General features: G+C 37.0%; 3 protein-coding genes and 1 long non-coding RNA gene across 7 annotated transcripts; 1 reads left to right on the forward strand and 3 right to left on the reverse strand.

The window, feature by feature from the left end:
• Nucleotides 1-240: 240 nt before the first annotated feature.
• Nucleotides 241-17153, reverse strand: LOC114294638 (calmodulin-binding transcription activator 5). 4 transcript variants are annotated; one of them, XM_028238767.2, is made up of 13 exons: nt 16630-17153; nt 14035-14160; nt 12775-12890; nt 7388-7476; nt 7172-7217; nt 5746-5878; nt 5363-5482; nt 5175-5233; nt 3888-4316; nt 2639-3330; nt 1795-2341; nt 925-1233; nt 241-829 (listed from the first exon to the last, which is right to left on the reverse strand). In XM_028238767.2, the coding sequence occupies exons 1-13, from the start codon at nt 16691-16693 to the stop codon at nt 785-787; spliced, it is 2775 nt and encodes a 924-aa protein (XP_028094568.1). In that variant the 5' UTR covers nt 16694-17153; the 3' UTR covers nt 241-784. The 4 variants fall into 4 exon arrangements, with proteins under 4 accessions (XP_028094568.1, XP_028094567.1, XP_082737715.1 ...); XM_028238766.2 differs by having other exon boundaries at nt 5740-5878; XM_082881589.1 differs by having other exon boundaries at nt 5740-5878; nt 7302-7476; nt 16630-17013.
• Nucleotides 9042-9548, forward strand: LOC145796458 (protein DOWNSTREAM OF FLC-like). The gene has a single exon (XM_082881590.1). It carries the CDS (start codon nt 9061-9063, stop codon nt 9541-9543), a length of 483 nt encoding a protein of 160 aa, XP_082737716.1. The 5' UTR covers nt 9042-9060; the 3' UTR covers nt 9544-9548.
• A 5019-nt stretch (nt 17154-22172) lies between the features above and the next one.
• On the reverse strand, nt 22173-22925 carry LOC145796459 (uncharacterized). Its single transcript, XM_082881591.1, has 2 exons — nt 22381-22925; nt 22173-22260 (listed from the first exon to the last, which is right to left on the reverse strand). The coding sequence occupies exons 1-2, from the start codon at nt 22923-22925 to the stop codon at nt 22254-22256; spliced, it is 552 nt and encodes a 183-aa protein (XP_082737717.1). The 3' UTR covers nt 22173-22253.
• A 108-nt stretch (nt 22926-23033) lies between these two features.
• On the reverse strand, nt 23034-27551 carry LOC145796460 (uncharacterized). Its single transcript, XR_014336872.1, has 10 exons — nt 27375-27551; nt 27206-27286; nt 27035-27112; nt 26872-26952; nt 25504-25620; nt 25230-25306; nt 24113-24289; nt 23466-24029; nt 23236-23328; nt 23034-23135 (listed from the first exon to the last, which is right to left on the reverse strand). It is a non-coding gene; the product is annotated as an uncharacterized LOC145796460 (long non-coding RNA).
• Between the last annotated feature and the right edge of the window lie 185 nt (nt 27552-27736).

Consider the following 27736-nt stretch of genomic DNA (forward strand, 5'->3'; position numbering starts at 1 on the left):
AGCCTGTCGGGAGGATGATTTTGCTCTGGACTTCAAGAAAGCGCTGGATGGGAATTTTATCCAACCTTAAACATCCACCGCTGCTCCAATCAAACCTCTCTCTTCACATGGTTCACAAATCCACTTCCTGACCATGTGCAACCACTATCAAAAAGAGTGCTCCCCAAATATCAAGAGGATAAATACTGAAACTTATCCAATAGCAGAACAATACTGCAAAAACCAGAAATACCCAACATGGAAACTGAAACCATTTTTTTGGCAAGAAATTTTATTACCAAAAAAAGAGATAGTACAATGAGATCAAGGCACGCACCTAAGTGCACAAACAAAAACATAACCAACCTACGCAAGACATCAAAAGACAGAAATAACATCGATGCCCAACCTGCGAGGCTGAAGAAAACAGAAACCATGGTGCCCTCATTTCATAAAGGAAAATGCTATGGACCCCAAATAATCTACCAAAATTTTCACTAAACCTCTCACATGAGTGTGGGATCTACACAAACTTATATGTGTGTGGGTCCCACACCTGTGAGAGAGTTTTGGTAGAAAATTTAGTAGATTATTCGGGGTCTCTAACATAACTCTTTCATAAAACGGGCCAAATTTACAAGACTATATTGATCTAGGTATTTACAAGATGTACATTTACAGCCAAGAACACAAACTTGCCCTTCAAAACATTTTCTTTTTCATGGGGGAATACTGTAAACTGCCTAGCACTCTAGATTGAAGTAAATCATGCCTGAAACCTATGAAACTCTCTAACAATCTCTCATCATCCCATATCAATGTCAGGAGAGACAAGTCCTTCATATTCCAGCTGCACAAAATAAAGTGAATTTGGTTAAGTGATTAACATATTCAATTGTAACTAAGTTCAGAAAATAAAAATAAAAAATAAAAAAATTTGCATACCCTAGCTTGGTTGTGGGCCAACTTCATCATCTGATATTCTTGTTGTGCTTTCTTTGAACGAAACATGGCTTGGACTCGAACAACAGACCTCTCAACACGCTGTTCAGCTTGTTTCCTGCTTGCTCGGAAGAAGTCCTCCTCCACATCACTTTCTTGCATTGGATCGTTCGCAGCTTCAGCAGGGAGAACCTGAAACCCACGAAAGCCTCTTCTCTTCATACGCCAACGTAAAATTGCTTTTTCAAGCACTCCAACGGACCAAGTAATCTTCCGATACTGCTTCCTGACTTGGAAGCCCCTGAAAACTGCCTGCATCAGATAAAGTTGAGTTAATTAGTTTCTACTGAATTGATCAAATCAAGAGAATAGGATTGCAGTTAATAGTCACAAAAAATTAAAAATGAGGACATTACTTTTAGTATTTAGAACTAGTCCTTATAATAAACCTTGATAATGTGCATAAAACATAGGACTTAAAAACCGGACACAGGCTTCACTTACACCTCCATAAAAATGCAATTATTTGATTTGTTCCCATTCAATGCACTTTTCCCTTCAAAAAAAAAACCATTTTCCAAACCCTGCTCTTATTAAATCCAATAGGGACTCATAATGCTCAGATCCGCAACCATTGGCTTTTAAGAAGCCATGTGGCTCAGCCTGACTTAGGAATTTAAGCAAACCAAATGGGGGATTGAGTAAGTTGAAATACATATAGCGCACACAGAGAGTCAGCTGACATAAAATTGACACACGCTAAAAGCAACTCGTGCTTGATTAGGAGTTGTCCATCCACTATATGACTCTGCTTAGGTGTGTTCTGGACAAAATATCAACTGGACTCGCAAGAGTACAGTGGAGAGGGCTTACTTGAATTTTGATAACTTGACATCGCATATTGAGAAACTCTCTTCGGGTCTTCCAAGTGCGGAACCTATGTTGAATTCGGGCAGCAGCTGCCATCGTTTTTCGTGATTCATAGTTGCGGAAGGCATGCTGGATTTTCATTGCTGCAATTATGCTACGTGCTTCATTCTCTGGATTGGAAAACTCAATTGCTTTTGCCCGTAGCTTAAAGGAGTGTTCCCTGAATGCAGCCTGTATGCGGGCTGCGGCATCAGCAGCCGTCCGATAGGCTGCCAGAGTGTCCTTCAGATACAGCTCCTCTTTGCTGAGGTTCCTGAGGTTTACTGAGTCAGGTGTGCTAGTTTGCAACGAGCCACTGACATTTCCAGCTATTGTCATCTCCTTAAAGTGTTCCACTAAACCCTTTTCTGCTAGATAAGCTGCTAAACCATCATAACCTTCTATTGATGCAAGATCAGCTGCAGTGCATCCACCGGGGTTTTCTGAATTTGGGTCTGTGACCAAGTTTGGCTTGGCTCCTGCAGACAGAAGAGCAGCAACCATTTTCTCCCTGAAAATGGAGATTTTCAAAATATAAACAATGACACATCAAAAGCAGTTATCAAAATCCAACAACAAAGGAAATATATCAGCCACAAATAGGAAAACATTGTTAGAAAAACATCTATGATATTGACAACTAAAAAAAAATGGAAAATCAGTACAAATGAAGAAGCACCAAGTACACATGACAGCAAAAAGGAAAGACTAAGTTTCTCCTCAGGAGTCCCAATAATCATATTCAGCAACCTATGTAGTGATGTAATGGATTTTCTAAAATTTGATATGTCAAACAAGAACTCTGTACCTTCCACAATATGCAGCCCAATGAAGAGCCGTCCATCCAAATTTGTCCCGATAATCCAATGATAAGCCAGAACAGGCAAATGGGTAGACAGCCCACGTATAATCTAGGATAGAGCACAAATGGATTACTCCTTGACCTTGCTCATCACGGTCAGAAGTTATACACCCTTCAACTACTCTTTCCAACAGCCATTCATATAGTCTGTTCTTTAAGGCAAGCTCAAACAAGCTGTCCTTGGCTTGTTGAAAAGAGATTTTGTTATTTTCAATTGACTCAATCATATATGCCCAACCATCAGCAATGTGGGAGGTTTTGTGCGCAAACTTTTTGGCTTCTTTGAGGGTATCTGGCGATACTTTACTTGATAGAAAGTTAAGGCTCTTAGAGGTAGAAAATAGCAAGTGAGCAAGCCTCATCTGAACTCTAAACTTTTCCCAATTTGACATTTCTTCTGCAGAGATCATCCAGTTGCCCGTCAAAGGAGCGCGATACTCAAAGGTCAGAACTTGGCTGATGGGATTATGACCGTCAAAACTCAAATAAAGATTTACTGATCCAGGGGTATGTGGTGAAACCAAACAGCGGAACACTCCAGATTGGACAATTTCTGCAGGACCACATGCATCTCCACATACACAATATATATCAGATTTTGCAAGATGTGGATCATTAAAAAATCCAGTGATGAGGATCTGCAACAGTAATTATTGCAAGGTCAGCAATTTGTTGAAAACAATACTCAACTGTTAGTAATTAGTAATAGAGACATAGAAAAGAAGTTCATTCCCCAATCAGAAATCATTTTTTAAGACAAGAAATATAACTGACTAATTTTAGAGTGTTCATAAACTAGCCCATGCAGTAAACTGAGGGTCTGTTGAGGAGGGTGGGGGTGGCAGCTGGTTGTGGTTCTAGCTGGTAGTGAAGGTGGTTGACACTGATGATGGTGGTGTGTACTGTGAGATAAGAAGATTGTGGAAGGAGGAGGGTATATTGACCAAATTTATCCGAGAAAATGAGGAAAATATCCTTCTCCATCAGTGTATTCAAATGGAGATGGATGGTGGTCTAAATTGGGACCATTTTATAAGTTTAAGATATAAATTGAAGCAATTAGAAAGATAGGGTTTAAGTTGGTATTCGGGTAGAACCCTGGAGATTTTTTTTTTTTTTTTGTATTTCCCCTATAGAAAATGTGCACAAACAACCAGATGACAAATAGTAACAAAGTTGTCACAAAGGAAAGAACCTTTGTCTCTTCAGTTGAAAAAGCCCATCCAGGAGAGACATCAGTAATAGTGAAAATTTGTACTGGAACAGATGATTGAAGATGATCCATCATTGGTGACGTAGATGATTCGTGACTACTCTGAATTGAAAATTCCAGATCATCTACTGATCCTGGAGAATCAGCCATGATGTAGTTAATCCACCTTCCGAAGCTGTCTTGTGTTTGCAAACCATCCTTACCAATAATGTCTAAAGTCTCACCAGTGCCCACTGTTCCCAGTTGATAATCCTTTTTCTGCAAATTTGAATTTGTTTGACTTTCCATCATCTGCAAGCGAAGATTCTCCAATATATTGAAATGAATGGAATTACTCCGGGCAATTGGCTCAGAGAGACTCCTGAAAGAATTTTCTGTAGGTAATTTGTTGGCTGATGGGATAATGTTACCCTGCAAATGTAAAACATTGCTAAATCATGCTGCATTAAAGAAAGAAGCAATGATGAAGTGATTAAGTTCAACAAAAATTCCGTGATGCAAACATTGTAGTGGCTTAGTTTAGTGGAAGGTACCCGATTATGTAGATAGATGTACAAGTCAGGGTATCCAAGTTAAAGTTAATAATATATGTTGACTCGGCAAGACTACTAATACAACAACAGCATCACAATTGGACAAGCAAGCCACCAAAAGTTGATAAATTACTTGTAATAGCAAAACTGTAATGGCAGGAAACTACTTTGAAGAAGAATCAATAATTAAATAAGCGAAGGAATAGTAGATGTTAAAGTTGCATCTCAAATTTAACTTCTAAGCATATCGGCAGCCATAGAGCCTCAGCATTTAAGCCATACAAAGGAAAAATTCAGTCTCACTATGCCAATGTGAATTGTTAACACATAATAATGAGATATCTCTTCTATAGGGTGAATTGATAAATCAGAGATATACCCTACTAAACTACAACTTTATTCTTCTCTTGTTTAATATCTTGTCTCCAGTTCCACTGCCAAACACAGGTACATCGACTTAAACTCACTTGTCCAGTTTCTCCAAACAATCATGACACCATAGCTTCAATCAGGTGCAAAATATTATACCATTCAACAGGTTTTTTTTCTCTCTCAATTTTCTAACCACAAAAAACTTTCAAGACAGGTAACAAAAAAGTTAAGCTTCATTATGCAGAGAAGATCTGAATAACTTTACGTCATTTTCTTACTTCTGTAAGTAAGATTTCAGTAAGTCATATAGCAAATGTCAGTAGAGATAAAAGGTCAAGAGAGAAAGAGAGAAAAAGAGACTTACATTAGTTGTCAATCCATTTGTTTCATATTGATTCTGCTGCTCAAAGCATGAAGTTTTTCCTGTCACAAAAATCCAGATATAATAAATATAAAAAACACTTGAAAAAAAATGTATTCCATAAAAAGTACAAGACCACTGGTTCCCTGAGAAATTTCTAGCTCTGCTACAAGAAGCATCAAGTTAACTACCTCCATCAGGTGCACTCAACTTGCTGGGATCATCTAGCACTAAAAGCTCTTCCCATTCCAGTGTATTGATCTCATGAAGTGTCATTTCATGATTTTTGTGGGTCATACTGCCACCAGGCTCTGTTGTGTCACCAAGAGAGAATAATTAGAATGTAAGACAGCAATTTTCAAAGGGAAAAAAACAATTAGAGTGATCTTGACATTAATTACATATGTAAGTTCAGAAATTAGCCATCATCATGATAAAGAATAGTGGTAATTTCAGCAAATAGAAACAAAGAACTTATTTGTTATGAAGACCAGGGTAATTCAGAAGTTCCCCCGAACTTTTGTTACAGTAAACTGAAAGAAAAAAGCCCTTTCACAAGTTCCATTACCATAACCTAATTGTGCTTTCTCAGCAGCATGATACACTGGATCAGCCCCAGAATCACTTTCTTCTGATAAGAGCCAAGAAGCAGATTGGTCAGAGAGTGCTGACCTAGAATTTGAATTCACAGGGGTGGCGGGGGAACCCTGCAACAGAGTGATGACCAACCACAGCCCATTATATAGTTAGCACCAATTGTTAAGTCTTAAAGTGAATGAGAAAACAAAAAACATAAATAATTTGTCCTAGGGACCAGGTTAAGCATATCCATCAATGTTTGTAAATTGCAATTTATCCTGTCTTCTCATTTACACTTTGGTGCCTATGATGGTTATGTCAGAGGTTGACCTCTGAAGTTGATGTGACACAGCTAGGGCTTATATTATTTTGTGAAGAGCTTGGACTTTCTTTTAACAAAACAAGGTTAAAAAACCTTTAAATCTCCACCATTGAACAGTTGCCTCAATATTTGACAACTACTGAATAGATCTACAGCCTTTTGGGCAGCACCACAATAAACCTGTCACCTTGATGTATTTGCTATGCATGTCTCACTAACCATTTAACCAATCACAAATGTGAATCTTATCAACGTTTCTAATGGTGATACAGCAACAAAAAACATTTTAACCTCAAGCGGTCATTCCCCAAGCCCCTCCAAAAAGAAAAGAAAAGAAAAGAAAAGAAAAGATCAAGGATATATATATGTGCAAATTACCATACACAAGAAAAAAATGCATATAGGAATGCATACAATAATTTTTTTTATTAATATAAGCAAATGAAATTTAAATTAAAGATCCAAAAGGGGTCTAATAAAGCAGCAACTAAGGTATTTGTGTTCATGTATTGCTAGAACCTTTAAAGAACCAATTAGGTTAACTAAAACACCTTAGCATGACAAAAAGCCTCCGAGTGTTAAAGCCCCTTTTTTAACTTCAAAGAACTTATATAGAATAATTGTCAGATAAAAAAAAATTCAGTTCATTTTTGTGATGGGATTCCTACTTTATTAATACTTGTGGCCCCTTCCTTAAGACAAGTTACTAGCATGTTGGGCGTGCCATACACTTTGAGGTGTGTCTTAAAGAATTCAACTGAGGTTGTTTCAGGCGCCTAAAAACTAGTCTCCAGTGAAAATTTTATGATTTAATAGACTTGTATCCCGGAACATTATAAAAATCTTAGGTTTGTAAATGCAGAGAAATAGCTAGGACAAATTGATTTTTTTATTTATGAATACATCTATAACAGATATCAAGAGTTTGGTAAAAACCAATGCCATTCATAAATTAACATGTCCTTTAAACATGTTTAACTAGTTTCCCAATCTTACAACAATCCAAAAACATGAAGGAAAAAAAAAAAACTTGTAAACATTAACATCTGACGTGTGCATGAAGGAAAGAGAGTTCTAATGAGGTACATAAGAGACCAACCTCTTGTGTTTCACGATAATGAACGAGAACTATGTGTTCCAGCGTCCTGAAACAAAATTCCAACTAAGAGAAGTTAAAACTTAGCATAAGCAACCTTTATTTATAAGTCATGTCAATGAGTAGAAATTACAACTTCTTATCATCGGAGTGGTTAACACAGGAAATAAGTAGGAAAGGGTGATTCATGGAACCGCATAAGCTTTAACCATTGCATACTTATCAAGTAGCCAGTAACATCTGCGGACAAAGGTTGAATTATCTTCACCATGAGCATAGTATACATGGATCTTTTCCTCGTTACCAACCTGTACTTGAAACAAAAAGGCATGCGTTAGTAATTTTATTGATGCAAGGTTAATTCAACGAAAATGGACATTTCGGCCAAATCAGTTTTAAGAATAACATTAATTGTTTGAGTTTTGAATAAAAAGAAATAACATCAAACTTTAGTTTTTTTACATGGTATATTGATGTTTCAGAAACCACAAAATATAACCATAAATAAATTAACAAATCCCTCCATGTTTGTTCAAGCTTAATTTGTTTATTTTGAGCCAATCTCAAATGAGCTTCAATCGAGCCAAGCTCAAGTGGCATGAGTTTTTTTATACATTTCTATGGTGTAGATAAACTCATTGAGCCAAGCTAGAACTGCAAACGAGCCAAGCCAAGTCAAGTTTTGCAGTGCTCGAGCTCAACTTGTTTGTTTATCGAGCTCGAATGTCCAACACAAGCTCGACTCGAAAATTAATCAAACTCGAGCTTAGCTCGGCTCGTTAATATTGATGAAACTCGAACTTGGCTCAAAGCTCGATAATGTAAAAATAATAGGATAATTTTATTTATATGTTATTTATCCTATTATTTATATAAATACTGAACAAGACTAAAAATTTGGCTCAAGCTTGTTTATTTATTTAGCAAATCGAGTTGAACCGAGCCCTAATTGAGCTGAGCCGAGCCGAACTAGCAAACAACTCGGTTCATTTGCAGCCCTAATCCAAGCTCAAAAATTAATGAGCTTCAAAATGTGTTCAAGCTTGTCTTATTTACGTAATGAGCCAATCTGGAACAAGTTTACACCTAGTTGAGCTCAAGTAGTTTGGTTTGTTTTATAGACCCACCCACAACTCATGGAATTCAAGCCTTACTTGCCGAAAATTGCAAAAATCAGTCCCTAAAATCTGATTTTGCATATTTTCAGCCTGATCTGTGTTTCATTCTGGTCTGCCCTGTTAAAACCTACCACTACCACCTACTCCACCTACTACACACCTATACCACTACCACCTACTACCACCTACTCCACCTACTACACACCTACCTACTCTACTCTTCTATATATAGGCATCATTGTAAACATATTCTACATCAATCAATAATACAATCAATATCTATACAATTCTCTATTTCTCTTTATACATTGAATTTTACATGGTATCAGAGCTATAAGATTTAGGCCTGTATTTCCTTCTCCCGCCGGCCGGCAACTTTGCCTTCGCTGCCCGCTGGAGTTGTCTACACATACCTTTACTCCTGAACAAAGATCAACACATTCTTTGCTATCTTTACTTCAGTTTGTTTTCACATCCGAATCAAGGTGGCCATCATGGTCCTTGAAGCCCAAACTAAGATCCAGAGTGCTTTCGTTCAGATCTTGCCTTGCTAATGGAGTGTCACCTGGGGCCTGACTTTCATCCATGGGCAAATCATTGATATCTCCTCCTCTGCCACCGGCACCAGCACCGCAGAAACCATATCTGCCATCGCGCCGTCGTCGTGAAGAATGCCGCTTGTGAAGAACATCGGCGTCGAGCTGTCGTCGTGAAAGACATCAGTGTTGGCAATGAAAGCCTAACGGGCGCCTCTCTCCCTCCCTTTCTCTAACAATGGCGAGAATGGTGTTGCTCCCGGCGCTCTGTGTGCTCCCGGCGCTCGTTAGTGCCGCTCGGCATGCGGCGAATCCGCTCGTCCTGGAGGGTAAGGTTTACTGCGACACGTGCCGTGCTGGCTACGAGACCGCCCTCACCACCCCCATTTCAGGTGCCAAGGTTAAAGTCGAATGCAAAGACAGAAACAAAGAGACACTCCTATACAGCATTGACGGAGAAACCAACGAGGCGGGAAAATACACAATCATGGTGAAAGAAGACCACAAGGACCAGCTTTGTGATGCAATGCTTGTTAGCAGCCCACAGAGTGACTGTCAATCTGCAGACCCAGGACGGGACCGTGCACGTGTGATCCTTACCCGAAACAACGGAATGACTTCAGACACCCGTTTTGCCAATGCAATGGGCTTTATGAAGGATGAGCCCTTGTCTGGTTGCAAGCAACTGCTCCAGCAATATGAGCTGGAGTCCCAAGATTAGGTGCCTCTCTCTTTCTCTCTCTCAGATCGTGAAGCCCTAGCCTATTCATCCGTAACCGCAATAGAATCCGCCGCCTCCACCGCCGGATATTTTCTCCCCGCCTTCTCTCTCCATCAAAACCACCGTGAGATCCAAATCCGTTGCTTCCAGATCCATCTCTCAAGTTTCGAAGATCTGAATCATCATCGCCAAGCCATTCGATGTACAAATCATCATTCATCGGACCATTATCGCTTCGAGCCGAGCTTGCGATGGAACTTTCAGATTCAAGATAAGAGCGAGGGAGGAGATCCAGCTGGTTTAGAGAGAGAGAGGACACACACTCAACACACCCACCATACCCATACACCCAAACGGTTTTAGAGAGGGAGACCCAGCACACCCAACGACACACCATCTTTTTCTCCATTCCATGGAAGACATACAGAGGGGCTGAAATCAACATGGACACCGAACACACCATGGAGACACACACGGCATTAGAGCCACACTCAGACTTCCTTCGAGCTCTCTCTCTCTCTGGTCCCTTTCTCTCCACTAGACCCACTTTAATCATATCCATGATTCCCCTTACTTTAAAAACCAAACCTCTCTCTACACAGACAAAAGTAGAACCCATCTCATGATTCCCACTCTTTATTTTGTCAAGCTCCACACCCCACACAATGTGATGTTGCCAGAACCCATCATTCATCCCACTAGAGTATATAGAATATATACTCCCTTCGTCCCAAAATATTGGTCCCTTTTGGGGAATCCAACTTTTTTTGGTAGTACACTTATTGCATTTGAAAAAAGTTGGTTTTCCAAAATTACCCTTTTGATAGTACATTTTTTGAGAATATCAATGTCATAATTGTACTTTTTAAATTGTTTATTAATTTAAAAGAAGGGCAAAATAGGAAATTTACATTATTTTTGTACTTGATTTATAAAGAGGGACTAATATTTTGGGACAATGAAAAATGGAATAAGGGACTAATATTTTGGGACGGAGGGAGTATATATTTTTTATTAAAAAAAAAAAAAAAAAAAAAAAAACGATCTTTCTCAAATCATCCATCCAAAAAATATTTATTTATTTATTTTTTCTATTTTTTATTTTATTTTATTTTATTTTTATTATTCAACAAAACAACAACACCAAAATAACACCACAAACATTCCACACACTTGTCATTTCTTCATGCCGGGGATCAACCCCGATCACAATTTTACACAAAAAAAAAAAAAACCAAAACAAAAACAACAAACCAACCCAAACCACAACCACCACATCCACAGGCGGGATTTTTCTTCTCTACTCTGCCGCCGGTCTCTTTTTCTTGCTTATGTCCTGGGCGGCCCTTGACGGTGATGCCTCTGTGTTTCCCGCGCCGCCGAGCACGTTCACTCCCTCCTGCTCCTCCACTGCAGCATATGGCGGACCTCCAAATCGGAACATAACGGTAGCCTTCCGCTTCAGCTCCTTGTTTTCCGCCTTTAGTACACATATTTCTGCTCGCGCATCCTTATACATGCGCTGGAGCAAAGCCAGTTGGGCGTTTAACTGCTGCACCTCATTTGTCCTACTCTGAAGCCGGTGCGACAAGTTTGTGACTGCCGTCATCGTCTCCACACATGACTTCAATGTATACTGATTGGCCTCAATATCTGATTGTGCTGCCATTCTTTGCTCCACAGACCGCATAGGAAAGGTCAACGGAGCAAACTCAGGGCGCTTGGTTGAGGTTCAAGGGCAACCGCACCAGTTCTCTCTCTTGTGGACTCGTTGAGGTCTGGAAAGAGAGTGAGTAGACCACGGGAAGAAGAGGCCATGTTTTGGGTTGATGAGTGTTTCAGAGAAGCAGCGATTTCCGACTGGTAATGTCAGAACGGGTTGGTTACAGCATGTTTCAGAATGACCATGCTCAGAGGTTTCAGCCTGGTTTGGTTTACACAGCCTCCGCATTGGTTTATATCGACAATGACGACGAGGCCGACACGCCGCTCTGTCGCTCACGTGCATCGCCGCGTGTCTGGCGCGCCTTTTGATGGCTCGCCGCTCGATGCTTTTTGTCAGGCACGGCTTTTGATGCAGTGGGCGCGACTTTTGAGGGCTCGATATATATATATATCTATATGTATATCTTTTGGGCAGCCTATATACACAATCATACAGTATCTTTTACAACGGTCCGGCATGACCCCATAAACTGTCCCGATATTGATTCCGGTTAGCTTTTCCAACGGTCCGACATGACCCCATAAACTGTTCCGACATTGATTCCGGTTTGATTCTACACCGGTCTGACACCACCATACAGTGTCTTCACCAACTGTCTGACACGACCATACAGTGTCTCCTATCCTCTTTTATTTTATGTATTTTCTTATTTTGTTACTCTTTCCAAACTCAAGTTGATTTGTGTCTCTCCTCCTTGAGTTTGCGGGGGCTGTTAAAACCTACTACTACCACCTACTACCACCTACTCCACCTACTACACACCTATACCACTACCACCTACTACCACCTACTCCACCTACTACACACCTACCTACTCTACTCTTCTATATATAGGCATCATTGTAAACATATTCTACATCAATCAATAATATAATCAATATCTATACAATTCTCTATTTCTCTTTATACATTGAATTTTACACGCCTTTTATTGTAGCCATTGAAACTTCCAATCGACTACTTCATTTGTCCCCTTAAATTTTCATGATGTAATTATAACAAACCTATTCCAACTACAAAAAGTATTATGAGTCAATAAATCTTTTAACACGGGTGGCTTTACCAATAGATTCTTTTTATTCATTGGCAAAAAGAATGAAAAATTTATGTCAGATTATAAGAATTTAATGTAAAATGTCATATGTCTACTACAGAGCAACAAGAACAAATATTAATCAAACTGCAAAGTTAATAGGACCAATAATAGAGCAGTCATAGCACACAACTGAATTCAACTTAAGGCAGCACACATCCTCTTTTGCCCCTTTAGTCTATCTAAGATTATATTGTGAGTTACCTCCACCATAGCCACAACGCATCTGTTTCAGTATAAAATAAAAATTAACAAAATTTTGGCAATCTACGACCATGAAAAGTATTAACTGCCAACATATATATATGGATGCATGTTGGAGGAACACCAGCAGCTTCTTTTGCTACCATTAGTCACATAAATAAAGCATAAACACACCAAATACATAAATTTAACAATTGAAAAATCTCACTTTTAAGTGTTCATGAGCTTCTTTGACGGTCTTGCCATCCTTTTTTTTCTTCCAGTTATAACCATCTTTCCGAAAGTTCCTGAGCATTTTACGGTCAAACAACACGATTGTGCCACCTATTAATTTGCAACAAAACCAAGATTAGATAGAACCACATTCTACTATCAAGTAATATCGAGAGGTATGGAAGTTTTTTAATAAATAAACTTCCTCAAAAGCTGCAAACTTCACTGTAAACCAAGTACAAAATGCAATACATACAAAATTTGTTCAACAATGGGTATCACCTTGACATGTATAAACAAAAGAAGAGTTGTATATAATAGGATTCAAATTAAGAATGGCTATTTTACATCTGAGTTCTTGAGCCATAATGTACATGCAGTCACTCAACTCAAAAGCAACCTACTTGATTAAAAAAAAAACACCCATGTGACTCATTAAAGAGAGTTAAAATATAATTTCTTTCAAGATAGTTATTAAAATCAAATTGACCATGTAAAGAAATAATGTGCAACCAACCACAAACATTTTTCTCACCTTCCCAATTCTGCTTCTTAGCGAGACCAGTCTTAATCAATTTAGTAATTAAATACATCATATATTACATGATAATTGATCAGTATAAGAGACAACAGATCATCCTTTTTAACATTTACAACTTTGCAATTGCTATATGCATCAAAACACATGCAATAATATTCCATACCATTGAAGTTTTCTACACATTTTTTCCACTTCCACTTCACTCTATGAACACAACAGTCCCTATTTCAAATTAGTTTCTCATCAATCCCAATCTACAGTACCTAAAAAGCATGCTAACACAGAAGGTGCAGCCCTCTTATTATAGTGGTGATCTCAACTCTCAAGATATTTATTGAAGTTTCTACACTGAAAGGTGTCTTATGGCCACCTTTCCGTAAGATGGTTAACATCTCTTAATTAAGAGGCTCAAACAAGCATAAAAACTAAATAAAGCCATAAACTACAGGGTTGAGTTATTTACTTATGGCTAAAAATCTGCCACAGAGCTCCCTGTGGTGTGAGTATAGTCATTATTTTCAGATATACATACTGAGAAGACTGAGGGTACAAGGAGCTGAATTTTTTTGAACATAGGCAACATGGATACATATGATGCCAAGTTATGTTCATACACACTAAAACAATATAGCAAAAGAAAATTCTGAAGGGTGGGGGAGGAGCTTGTGTTAACAATAACTATATTCCGTTCATGCTACAATCAACAGTAGTTACTTTTTGGCAAGTTCACTGGCTTAACGTTGACGCTGAAATATTTAGGGTTACACAGTATTGCATGAATCTCATTTGGCCTCAACCATCTTGTCTTGGCGTCCTCCATGATGCTGCCAACATCCAAATCTGTCCATTCAATAAGGAACCACAGTGAGCTATAAGCATGACATATGAAGAAATATAAAAGAGAACTAGGAAGTCATAGAAATAGTGGGTCAAAACCTAGTAACATCACCAAATAACAATTTAAATTAATCGAGAATAAAACTATCAACCTACAATTATAACACAAAGCAATATGAACAACATGGAGGAAAGGATAGAGAGGTGGGGAGTCTTGATCCAGTACTTAGGGCAGCTACACAAAATCAATTTTAACATTATGCTATATGATATGGTAGGATTTTCAGTTAAATCATAAGCTATCATGACTTTCTTGCTACAAACCTTTCATGGTCACCCCAACTTCAACTACATCACTCCTAAATGTCACAATCATTGGTTTTTGTTATGCATACAGCATCCCTAAAAGAAAAGAGAATATGGGCGTCTAAAGCTATATGAGTCCAATTTTACTATTCTACTTTATTACATGATAGAATTTTCACTTACATCATAGGATTATCATGGCTTTCCTTATTACATCAACTCAACTTTTCATGGTCATCCCAACTTCAACTACAACACTCCTAAATATTAGAAACATTGGTTTTCTTTCTTTTTCTTTTTAAATTTTTTTTCATACATGCCTAACACCATGATTCTCTAATCTCAACTGTCACCTAAATGACTCTTTCATCTAATTTTTTAATCAAATACTTCACATGCAATAGTTGCTAATTATAGTTTTTCCCGCCTACACAGCGTCCCAACCCAACATCCTTAATTAACTCAACAGAGCTGCCCTCTGACTTAGACCTGTGTTTGATATTTACAAACTAAGCCTTTACGATGCAGCAAGCAATACACGAGTATACTTTGTACAGACCAGTGTTCCACTCCCATTTGGAGGGCTTTTCTCGTCTCATAAAACATTTACTTGTCCAGCAAAAAAGAAAAAAAAAATGTAGCAAAACAAAAGCCTGTCTCTTAGGCACATCAAAATGTAAGTTGGACACACCGACAGCTGCATTCCACTATTCAGTGTCAAAGAGCACAAGTACAAGTAATAGCTGCCTAAAGGGTATTACAATCTAGTAGTAACCATTAAGCACAACATAGTGATTCTTTTCCAACATCAATCATATAGTTTAAATTAAATTGTTATTCCATTCACTCCATTAAGTAATTCCATTCTTTTTCTAATAGATTTCAGTTCTCAAACAAACCACAAAGTCAATTTACACTCAGTTACCATTAGCTCAAAAGAAGATCAAAAGCACTACAACAACTTAACCAACAATATATCCTAAAGCAATAACTCAGCAAGTGCAATTTTTCATCCAATCACTATTCACTACAAAAAGCCAGGAAAAAACCATATACTCCCCAAACAAAATAAATTCAAAACTCGAAAAGAAGAAAGCATGAGTTTCAATAGATACGGCAAGAAAACAAGAAGCATGAGTTTCAACCATATAATCAATCCTCAGCAATTGCAAAATTTCATCCAATCACTATTCACTACAAGAATGCAGAAACAATCATATACTCTATCCCCAAACAAAACAAAACAAAACAAAATTCAAAACAAGAAAACAAGAAAGCATTATTTTCAATGGTTACAGCAACAAAACAAGAAAATAAGAAAGCACGAGTTTTGACCATATACGAGTATCCTCAGCAAATGAAAATTTTCATCCAATCACTATTCACTACAAAATGCAGAAAACAATCATATACTCTATCCCGAAACCACAAAAAACAAAAAACAAAAAAACAAGAAAGCATGAGCTTCAATAGTTACGGCAACGAAACAAGAAAATAAGAAAGCATGTGTTTCAACTATACACTCGATCCTCAGCAAATGCAATTTTTTCATCCAATCACTATTCACTACAACAATGCAGAAAACAATCATATACTCTATCCCCAAACAAAAAAAGAAAATAAAATAAAAAAAAGAAAAAGAAAAGAAAAATTCAAAACAAGAAAGCATGAGTTTCAAACATATATTCAAATCATCAGGAATTGTAATTTGTCATCCAATTAATATTTATTCACTTCTACAATGCAGAAAACAACCATATACTCAATCCCCAAACAAAAACAAAAACAAAAAAACACATTTCAAAACAAGAAAGCATAAGTATCAACCATATACTCAAATCAATCCTCAGCAATTGCAATTCCCCAAACTAAACAAAACAAGAAAACAAGAAAGCACGAACTTCAATCATATACTCAATCCTCAACAATCGCAATTTTTCATCAAATCACTATTTCATTACAACAACGCAGAAAACCACCATATGGTCAACCCCCAAACAAACAAACAAACAACAAAGCATGAGTTTAAACCATATCCTCATATCTACGAACTGAATAAAAGCATGAAAACACAAAATTTCAATAGAGATACATCAACAAAAACAAGAAAGTAGAAACAGCAAAAAAAAAAAAAAAAAAAAAAAAAAAGAACACTGAGAAACTTGCCTTCCATGGTTGGGAAACCATGAGTCTCCCACCCCACAAGTCGTCCTGATACTGTATTTTCCATTGCGAAAACCTCAAAACAGTTGACTGGTCATTCAATCAACCACAAATCACAAACCAATCAACGCAAATGAATCGATCGAACACCGCAATTGACAGAGAAGAACTCAATCGAATCTAATACTAGATGCGTAGAGAGAGAGACAGAGAGAGAGAGAGAGAGAGAGAGAGAGTGTGTGTGTGTTTGCTGTGTCACTTCAATTTGCATCAAGAAAACAAGATAAATGTGAAAACAAAAATTGCAAAAGGAAACGCTTTATATATGTAGTACATGTAATGGAAGATTAAACGACGAATTAACAGGTCATGAATCACGACCTGGGTGGGTTTAGTACCAAATTTTTCCAATTTTTGTTTGATGGCTTTGGGAAATGATTTTGTGTATATGAGTCACGAAAGTCAAAAAAACATACTACTCCTACAGGCATTTGATGTTTGATCATATGGGCATTCGAAGCGGGTTTAGGAGTTTGATACAGATCACCCACTGTTTTGTTTTCTGATTGGCTCATAACTTTTTATTTTTTTTATTTACCGCTTGCAGCCCCCCACGTGGATGCGGGGTACTGGTTCCCAGCAGGGTAGATGTCAAATAATACTTTAATTCTATCATGTTTGAGGATACAATAATCAATTCACATTCTGTGGGTGTTTAGGAAGTGAATTTTTTTATAGATTTTTTTAGTTATAGGATTTTATTAGAGAAATTTTTTTTTGTGTTTAGAATGATAGTTAGATTTTTTTATGGTTGGATATGATATTTGTGAGAGAAAAAATAAAATAATTATGGAATTTGATGTGATTTTTTGTTTGGATTTATTTTTTTAAATTTTGTAAAATATTTGTCTTATAGTGAAAAAAAATAAAAAAAAAACCTAAAAACTAAGTTACCAAACACTGCCAATTCTCAAAAAATCTGATCTTATTACTATATACAATCACTTTAACATGTTGGGGAATCTGGTTGAGTTAAAATAACTTTTTAAAATATTAAATAGGTTAAAATAGTCAATAAAATAAAATATCATATCTAATTCATAATCATTTTATTTTTTCTCTCGTAATCATCAAATCAACTATTATAAAAGTAAAAAAGAAGTCAACTACCTTCTCAAACACAACTTTTTTATTTAATCCATAATCATTTTATTTTTTCTCTTGTAATCATTAAATCAACTACTATAAAAGCAAAAAAGAAGTTAACTACCTTCCCAAACACAACTTTTTTATCTAGGTTAAAATAACCAACTAAAATAGGTTTCGTTTGGCTATTCCAATTGGGACTAAAAAAACACAAAATACAAAATAAGTTAGTAACACGAAACATCATATCTAAATCATAATTATTTCATTTTTTTCTCACAAAAATTAGAAAAAAAAAACTAAAAAAAAATTGTCAAACGAACTTTTTAGTCCCAACTTCCTAAGCTAAAAAAACCTCAACTCTAAAAAGCCAACCAAAAGAATTTTTGCCAAACGACAATATAAAGTTATTTTGAAAAGATAATTAAAAATTAACTTTTTAATTTTTTTTCTAAACATATATAAAAAAATATGACTAAAAATTGGTTAAAAAATAATAAATAACTTTTAATCCACTTCAAAAAAAAAAAAAAAAAGGCGTCTCAACCTCGTGTGACAATTTAATTTTTAAATTTAAAAATTAAAAAATTATTAAAAAAAATCAATACTATATGTTAAAAAGTTACAAATTTATTTTTTTTTATTTTGGTAAAATATTAAAAAATATCTCATAATAATAAATTTTTTATCTTATATTTTAGTTAAAAAATTAAAAATTATTAAAATAATATCTTTCCAAATGAAACCTTACTTCTCTATTATAAAAAAAAAATAATGATAGAGAGTTCTAATTTTAAAACTTTAAAGAAATGTGACAACAAATATAAAAAAAAATAAATATAGACACACACATCACATCATATGCGAGCCTTACTCTTTATCATATCATTAGAATTCTCTTTAAAGATTTAAAATTAGACCTTTCAATTTTTATTCTATAAAAAATGAATAATATTAAGAGTCATGAAAAAAATATCATGAAACGTATCATAAAGATTTTTCATCGCTTGATTAGTGTGTGGTGTTTTATTCTAAGTATAATTCAAAAGTGAAAAATCTTTCATAATCATTTTCATAATATTTTTTTTATGATTCTTAACATTACTCATAAAAAATAAAAATTAAAAAAAAAATTAAAAAGAGTGCCGTTGCTTCTCTCTCTCTCAAAAGTAATGGAGTGCCGTTGCTTTTCTCTCTCTCTCTCTCGTTCTCTCTCAAAAGTGGTGAAGTTTTCAATTTTGAAATACCGCTAGCTAGGGGTGAGCAGCGGATATATCGATCCGTCAAAATCGATCGAACCGAACCGATCCGCCGCATTTTGGACGGATGCGTGATGACGACACTACAAAAAAATACACTTTTGGTGACTAAAAACTTAGTCGCCAAAGGTATTAAATTTCGTCGCCAAAAGACATTCCCGACTAAATAATTTGGTCGCTGGATTAGTCGGGGATACATAGTCGCCTAAGGAATTAGCGACTAAACTACATTTAGTCGCCATAAGTAGTATTATACCGACTAACCTGTTAGTAGGCAAAAAGAATAGATATTAGCGACTAAAAGATCCGTAGTCGCTGATAAGGGATATTAGCGACCAAAATGGTAGTCGCCGAATCGGTTGATTAATTCCTTTAACTCACATATTTAGCTACTAAACTTTTTTGTCGCAAAAAGGAAAAATGTCTTCGGCGACGAAATGTTTAGTCGCCAATACTGTAACTTTCACCTACTACATTTTTAGTCGCCATAGTTACTTACTGCATTTTGGCGACGAAAAACTTTAGTCGCTAAAAAAATGTTGGATTTTAGCTACTAAACACCTTAGTCGGCCATAATTATTTTATTATGTTTTCGAGTTGTTTGCCTACTAAATATTTAGTCGCCAAAAGGCTTTTGATTTTTAGCTACCACACATTTAGTCGCCATAACTATTTTGAAATTGTTTTGGCTACTAAATTATTAGTCGCCAAAAGTCGTTTGAGTTTTAACTACCAAACATTTAGTCGCCAAAAGATTTATTTTTTTTTAACTACCAATTTCATTGTCACCAAAAACATCATTTATTTTCATTTTGTCGAGTTTTATTTTATATTATATATCCACCGCAACCTGTACGTATACAACCTATATATATTATCACCTATTCCGTAATATATGTTTCACTTAGAACGATGAAACAAAAATGAACATCTGCTATATATACTCCAACTACAAATAATAATATAAACTTATGTACGAACCAACTTTATATATTTCAATTACAAATAATGTCATACATTCCAAATACGTTACCAAAACAATGTCCTCTGTACACAACAGTTTTACTATATACTATGCATTGTAATGACCATTTGACAAGGTACAAATTACTATGGTAATATGTACCATGACAAAAGGTAATCTATATTAATTAATACTAGAGCCATTAATACAAGCTCCAAAAATTATATGTTCCATGCATCCACAGTCCACACAAAAAGTATAGGACGACAAAAAACTTCCCAACTTTGCATAAGTGTGAATTATCTTCCGGACAAAAAAATAGAAGATCCACATGTCAATGTCAAAAGCCATCTACACAACAAAAATTACACCCATTAGTTCCATTATAAACAAAAAGTTATAGCCATCTACAAAACACAAATTGCAAGCATGTCAATTGTAATTGCAATTGTATGTAAATATTGTTTGAATTTAGGAACTTCAATATAGTTCCTTTACACGTTAAGTTGTATTGAAAGTGCAAAGAAATTTCCAAGTGAACCCCAAGTCAAGTTTAGTCTAATGTGTAAACATATATATATTTTACTCATAACTGTACATATATAGACATGCTTATAGAACATATATATATTTGTATAAGCTTTATGCGTTTTTCACGCCAACTCGCAACGTACACGTGGTAATTGCGTACCGTCTATCCCCACAGGTCGTCTTTGACACGAGGAAGCTACCCGTCCCATCAAATGCTGGTTCGGGGCTGCTCTCAATTTTCGGCCCTCAAAGGCCATTTTTCGGCTAAGTTTATGACGTTTTGACGCCAACTCCCAACGTACACGTGCTAATTACATCTCGTCTGTCCCCACAAGTCCTATTTGACACGAGGAAGCTACCCATTCCATCCCGGCAATGGTTCGGGGGCTGCTCTCAATTTTCGGCCCTTAAAGGCCTTTTTTCGGCTAAGTTTATGACGTTTTGACGCCAACTCCCAACGTACACGTGCTAATTACATCCCGTCTGTCCCCACAAGTCCTATTTGACACGAGGAAGCTACCCATTCCATCCCGGCAATGGTTCGGGGGCTGCTCTCAATTTTCGGCACTTGAAGGCCTTTTTGCGGCTAAGTTTATGACGTTTTTTACGCCAACTCCCAACGTACAAGTGCTAATTACGTCCCGTCTATCTCCACAGGTCCTATTCGACACGGGGAAGCTACCCGTGCCATCCCCACAGTGGTTCGGCGGCTGCTCTCAATTTTCGGCCCTCGAAGCCCTTTTTTCGACTTAGTTCATGGCGCATTTCACACCAACGCCCAACGTACACGCGCTAATTACGTCCCATCCGTCCCCACACGTCCTATTTCACACGAGGAAGCTACCCGTGCCATCCCCGCAATGGTTCGGGGGTTGCTTTCAATTTTCGGCCCTGGAAGGCCTTTTTTCGGCTATGTTTATGGTGTTTTTATATGAGCCAATCCACCACGTGGTTAGCATGTGGGAGAACACATTTAATTGATTTTAGCCTGAACACAGGCGCATCTGTAATTGTACAGGTGGATGCAAGTGTAGGCAACAAGGTGAGGATTCATGGATTTTCTCCCTTAGTTTAATGAAATTTGGTTGTTTATTCCTATGGCTATATTGTAACCGATTTCCTTGATTTGATTCACTAGTCTGAATACACTTCTTATGAGTCAATATGCTCTTGGAAAACAACCAAGAACCAAACAACGAGTATGATAAGCTTATTAGAATGCATGACACACTTAGAAGGCAGCTTATGATTGGGAAAATGTGGAGGTTTTAAGGATCAAAACTTTGTTTGCATCAGCTCCTGTAACGAGGCCAAATCAGGTTGCTAATCTGTTGTGGGCAGCCTATCAAAGTGTTCATCCAACCAGGTTGCATCAGGTTGCATCAGCTCCTGTAACTAGGCCAAATAAGGTGGAAAATGTGGAGCTTTGTTCATGAAATTACTGTAGGTTTTATTTGTATAGATTTATTATTAAGAAACTTAATATCACATATTCATTGTTCACAGTTAGAATTTTGAAATCAAAGCTCCTTCGTACTAGTTATAGTGTACTAGTTATATTGTACTAAATCAAAATTCATTCTACTTTCTCTTGGTTTCTTCAATTACTCTTAAATCTGAAATGACATTCAATTGGACTTGGTTACCTTATGGAAATTGCGTCACGGTCCTTTGTGTAATGTATCAAAACACCAGGTTGGCTGCTGCAATGTCGCGTTGATTATGCCTCAAAACCTATTCGAAGCACATCACGAAAAAAATATTTGCATACCAACTTTAGAAAACATTTCTATGCCAATATGATCCATATTTTTTGTTTAAGTTGCAGTAGCTTGTTAAGAACATTCTGTTTACCGAATAGTAGGATGACCATCTGAACCTTGCAAGAGGGTTGTGAGTCGTGACACCACGTCGTTGAGATGATTGAGTTGTACACCTTGTGCCTCCCGTGCTTTTTTTTCTTCATCGACTTGTTTGATTAGCTGCTCTCTTTCCCTCGTAATTTCCTCCCGATCTCTTTGCCGCTCCTCTTTCTCCTTCAATAGCTCCTCTCGATCTCTTTGTCGCTCCTCTTTCTCCTTCAATAGGTCCTCTCGATCTCTTTGCCGCTCCTCTTTCTCCTTCAATAGCTCCTCTCGATCTCTTTGACGCTCCTCTTTCTCCTTCAGCAACTCCTCGTGATCACTTTGACGCTGCTCACGAAGAACCTCCAGTTCCACTCTCATTGACTCCATATGTTTATCACGTGCTCGTGCCGCACTAGAGGCTGTGGAAGAGGGTTGTGGGCCTATCCCACATCCACGCAAGTAATTTTTTTTTTCCCCAAGCACTTGCCTTGATATTTCTTCGTGGGTCAATGTTAAGCCCGCATTGGTGGCTGTTAGTTGTAGATTCACCATATCATCCTGTAATGGCAAGAAAACAATAAAGTCAAGATGGGACAAGGAAGTTAAAACAACTTTATTAATTGATATGCATCACAGTTAGTTTCAACATTCAATACTCACATGTAGCTCACCACATTTGGGGTCAATCCAATCTCCCGTCTTCTTGGACTTGTGTGCCTTTTTATAAAATTCGGGGAAATCTACATCTCCATCCTCATTTGCCTGTTACGTATGGAAAAATTCCATGGACGAATTAGTACATGGTAATATTCAAAATCAAGAATAATCAATCATCCATTACATTACTAAATTAACTTCTCACCATAAGCGACATTGCTATAGGAAATGATCGCGATCCACTTGTATGATTATAGGGGAGCATACCCCTATTTGCTTTACCAGCCGTAGAGCGTTTCTACAAAAATATGAAAAAAAAAAAAAAATTACCTTAACTTAGTTTCAATGAAGAAGTTTGACATATATTAGTCAATAAGTTTTACATATTAACACATAAATTAATTTCAATAATGGGGTTTCTAATTAATTGGTTACCAAGTGAGATTCGTCTTTCCAAGCAACATCAATCAGATATGTCCAATCCTCCAAGCTCACTCCACTAGGTGGATGACTATAGGGGTCATCAACACCCTTTTCCTCAAGTTCGAGGAACTCTTGCTTTAGATTGTACCTCCAATCCTTGTATAGCAAATATGCCTTCCTATTGAGGATCTGTTGAGCTTGTTCATCATTATCAAAATCATCGCCGATAACAAACTTGTCCTACAAACATAGTAACAGAATTAGTAGAACAATTAATTTAACCAATTACAATAACAAAGACATTATGGCAAGATGAATCTCATACTAGCACCGCCTGGATGACCGCATCTTTTGTACTTTGATCAATTTTTATCCATGACTTCACGCTCTGAAGAGGGCACAACCGTCTAATTTGAACGCCCAACTCATTCGTTGCTGGGGTGGCATTCCCTCCGGTGATTGCGTTCAACACCCGATTGACATAGACGTGTAATTTCTCCCCTTTTTTCCTAGCAATTCTTTTCTGCACACCTTTGCCTAATGTACGTCCCCGAACACGAGTTGACCTCGTTTTCCCTGGTACAAAAGGGGAAGGTACTCAACATTACAAACAAAACAAAACCAAAAAATTGTTAAACAACTAAATAGTATGCTCTTACCCAATCCACCTGGTTGCGTCTCCTCCACCACAGTTTGTGTATCATCCGGTGGTTGCGTCTCGTCAGAGAACGTCATCGGGGTGCCAATCTCCTGTGCGCATGCTTCAGATGTTGATAGTACGTTGCCACTTGTTGCTCTCTTCCGTCGCCCCGTCTTGATTCCCGGAACCATTGTACCTACATTACGTAACAAACGTCCATGACTAATAAACATCGCATACATTAGTAATGTAACATGATGATGATACAAAAACAAACTTCTCAACAGTCCATTGTTCATTTAATATACTCATTACCCCAACGAATTTTCGAATTATTGTTAACAACAAAATTTTTAATAATTTGTTGTGGCCTGCAATAACAAACCATTGATAAGAACAACTCAGCTACAACATCAGTTTCTTTGTATGCCATTACTGTTTCCATTAGTATCCATAATTCTTACCGTAAGAATTTATTCAGGGCCCTAGTACTATGAATTCTGATGACTACTCAAAGTGTATTGCACAACATGGTTTTCTATAGTTGTCTAATCTCAACTGCAAAACTGAAACTTTTGCATAAATTTCCAGTATTTATGTTGTTCTCTCCTTATGTTTGTGCACATATTTGTCTCAAATTTGATATTGAACCATCTTGGTGCAATTTTGTGTCTCTGCTTCTCATGTCACTCTGTTATAAGTTGGTGCAGGGATGCTGCCAGAAATCTGGATTGTTGCTAGATTTGGTACAGGGATGCTGCCAGAAATCTGGATAAACAAGAAGGTCAAAGGTATGCCCTTCATTAGCCTAAGGATGTGTTTGAATTTTGGATTTGGGAAGGGATTTGTGCAGGGAAAGGTAACGTGGAGAGAAGCAATAATGAACTAACTGTAATATAGCCAATAATGAACATTACCCTTCCCATCTTTACAACAAGGATCCCGAAATTCTCTGTCACCCCCCAACTGTGCTCTTCTTCAATAATTCATTACACAATTTAAAAGTGCCCAACCGAGCTAACAATTATACAATATTCTGATTTAAACATCATGGTAATTCAAAATTGAATGGTTTGTTGACATATGCAAGACAGCCTGTAGTAAGGAAATAACGTAGTTAATGCCTAACAACTTACCCAGGCGAAATGCTTCCCACAGCCAAAACTACTAAAGAAATGGTCCCAATCAAGTATGGCACGAAGAAGCCCCAATCCTATGTGACAATTACATGTGGATAACAATGTTAGTAGATGTGAAAATGCCTCAATTTCCTTCCATCCTCTTTACAAAAAAATAAATTAAAATGCATTAGTCTGACAGCCTAACCATAATACAGATTAGTGCAAAACAAATATCTTTATTCATTACCCAGATCAGTAGAACATTAAAGACATTAGAATCATTACTCACATTAAAACATATCAAAAGTCACTGAAGCAGCCATCTCGTGAGACCGGAATGAAAGAAGCTTCTATGAGCATAATCCACAGCTACAATTGTACTTCCTTTATCCTTTGTTCATTGAAACTTACATCAAATAAACAATACAAGACTTAAAAAAAGAGAAATTCCGAAACTAGAGCCGACGAAGTTACCCCATATTTCACGATAAAGATTCAGATTTAACGATAAAATAAAAAATTCAAATTTCACGATAAAGAGGATAAAGAGGCAAAACACATAAAAACTTGAAAAAATAAAATGCAAAAATAAGTAAAAGCTAAGGCTGTATCGTAAACAAAAAGTAGTCAATAAGGCAATTACAGGGGTAGCCCAACAGTATCCCAAGAAACGGTAACAGCCATGATTAAAACATGGATTAAAACACTATTAAAATACTTTTTCAAAAGCCAACCACATGATCCAATAGCAATCTATTTCCACAGCTGGATGCTTGATTGGAAAATGTTTTCTGGTTTTCTGTTGGCCTTACATTAGTGTTAATGAATGCTGTGGATTTAAATCTCAGGAAGCCGACCGGCAAGAACACCCAAAAAGCCTGTTGTCCCTACCACCGTAAAGAGAAAAGCTGCCTGCATCAGTTAATGAAACAGTTATACTACATATTTTGATACCAAGTACATTAACTAAGTCAACGTTTTCAAAGCTGCTTACAAAGGTAGTCTGAGGGAAGCACATAAGTAGGCTGAGAATTAAGCCTGTGACGACCAGTGGTGAGCTGGCTGAGATGCAGGACAAGGCTGAACTGAGGGCAAATGAGGGTGGGGAGAGAGGTAATAGAAGAAGGACTGAAAAGAGGACAAATGAGGGTGGGGAGAGGGGTAATAGAAGAAAAGGGACTGCTGTCATAGGGCTATAGCAGTCTCAGCAAGATGTAAATGAGATAGGTTGTTGTACCAATGGCTTCAAGTGTACGGTAAAGAGGACTGATATCATGTGATGGGCTATGGCAGTCTTAGCAAGATGTAAATGCTTTCTTTCTTCCCTTGAAAGCCCTCTGAAACTGTGGATTCCACACAATGCCACTCATACACACCTCTAAATAATCACCCACATTCACATGAAGGTCAGTGGTTAACTGATTCAAACCAAGAAACACCTCCTAAAGAAGTCTGTAACCACAGGAAGAAGACACTTACACAGGTTGGCATATCAACTGACCTAAAAATCTAGGCACATAAACAAGGCAGCACAGGAAGAAGACTTCCATGAACATATACATTGCAACAAGCACATGACTAGCTTATTCATTAACATATTACATAAGCAACATAACCAAACGTGACGAATTTGAGCAAACCAAATCAGAGCACTCACCGGCTGACATGGCTGTTCGAGTCTTCGCTGATGATCGCTATTAAGAATATCAACAGTTTTCTTCGAATATTGCTCCACTGCCTTCATTTAACAGGTGTAGCGATTAGGTTCTACAAATTTCTTATGTCAAGAACTCAAAATGGGAATGGAAAATATCAGTCACCTTCAGGGTACTATCATGTGTTCTGATTGTGTTCATCAAAATCAAGGGAACATTGCATCCATGCTTAGAATTGACAGACTGCAAACCATTAAACCAATGGAAAATCTGAAAACAAAGATTAGACAAGAAAAACAATATACAACAAGAGAGAGAGACAGAGAGAGCACTCACCGGCTGACATGGCTGTTCGAGTCTTCGCTGATGATCGCTAGCAAGGATAATAGTAAAGTAACAGCAGAATTTCAGATACACCTGCATAGCCCGTAGTAACAGTTGAGTAAAATTAATCACGAATTCATGGCACCTTCGTAGTCTAGTTGTGTACAGAGACTAAACTCACATTTTGCCAGTTCTTCTAATGAAATGAAACCAGAAAATTAACACTCATTTGCACGTTGTGGAACAGCAACTCCCATGCAGAGAACCTTATTGAGTTGGTACAACAGTCGCTTTTAGTCTCATTAACTTTAGACTATTGAATAAATGAGTCTCAATACTTCCATGACCCAGAAGCCAGCAAACTCAAAACTTATTTTAAAATTTGAAGCATTAGCTAGACAAATACAGGTCTAGATTACAACAAACATTTGTTTTGTTTATAACAATCTATAATTTTAAAATTCATTTTCTCTGCAAAAATTACCAACACACTTCAATCATGGAACATGTAACATATACATTTTAGTGCAAAGCTAGCTGATG

The sequence above is a fragment of the Camellia sinensis genome, chromosome 7 (assembly GCF_055761805.1).
Source record: "Camellia sinensis isolate YWXY chromosome 7, ASM5576180v1, whole genome shotgun sequence".
NCBI classification, from domain to species: Eukaryota; Viridiplantae; Streptophyta; class Magnoliopsida; order Ericales; family Theaceae; genus Camellia; species Camellia sinensis.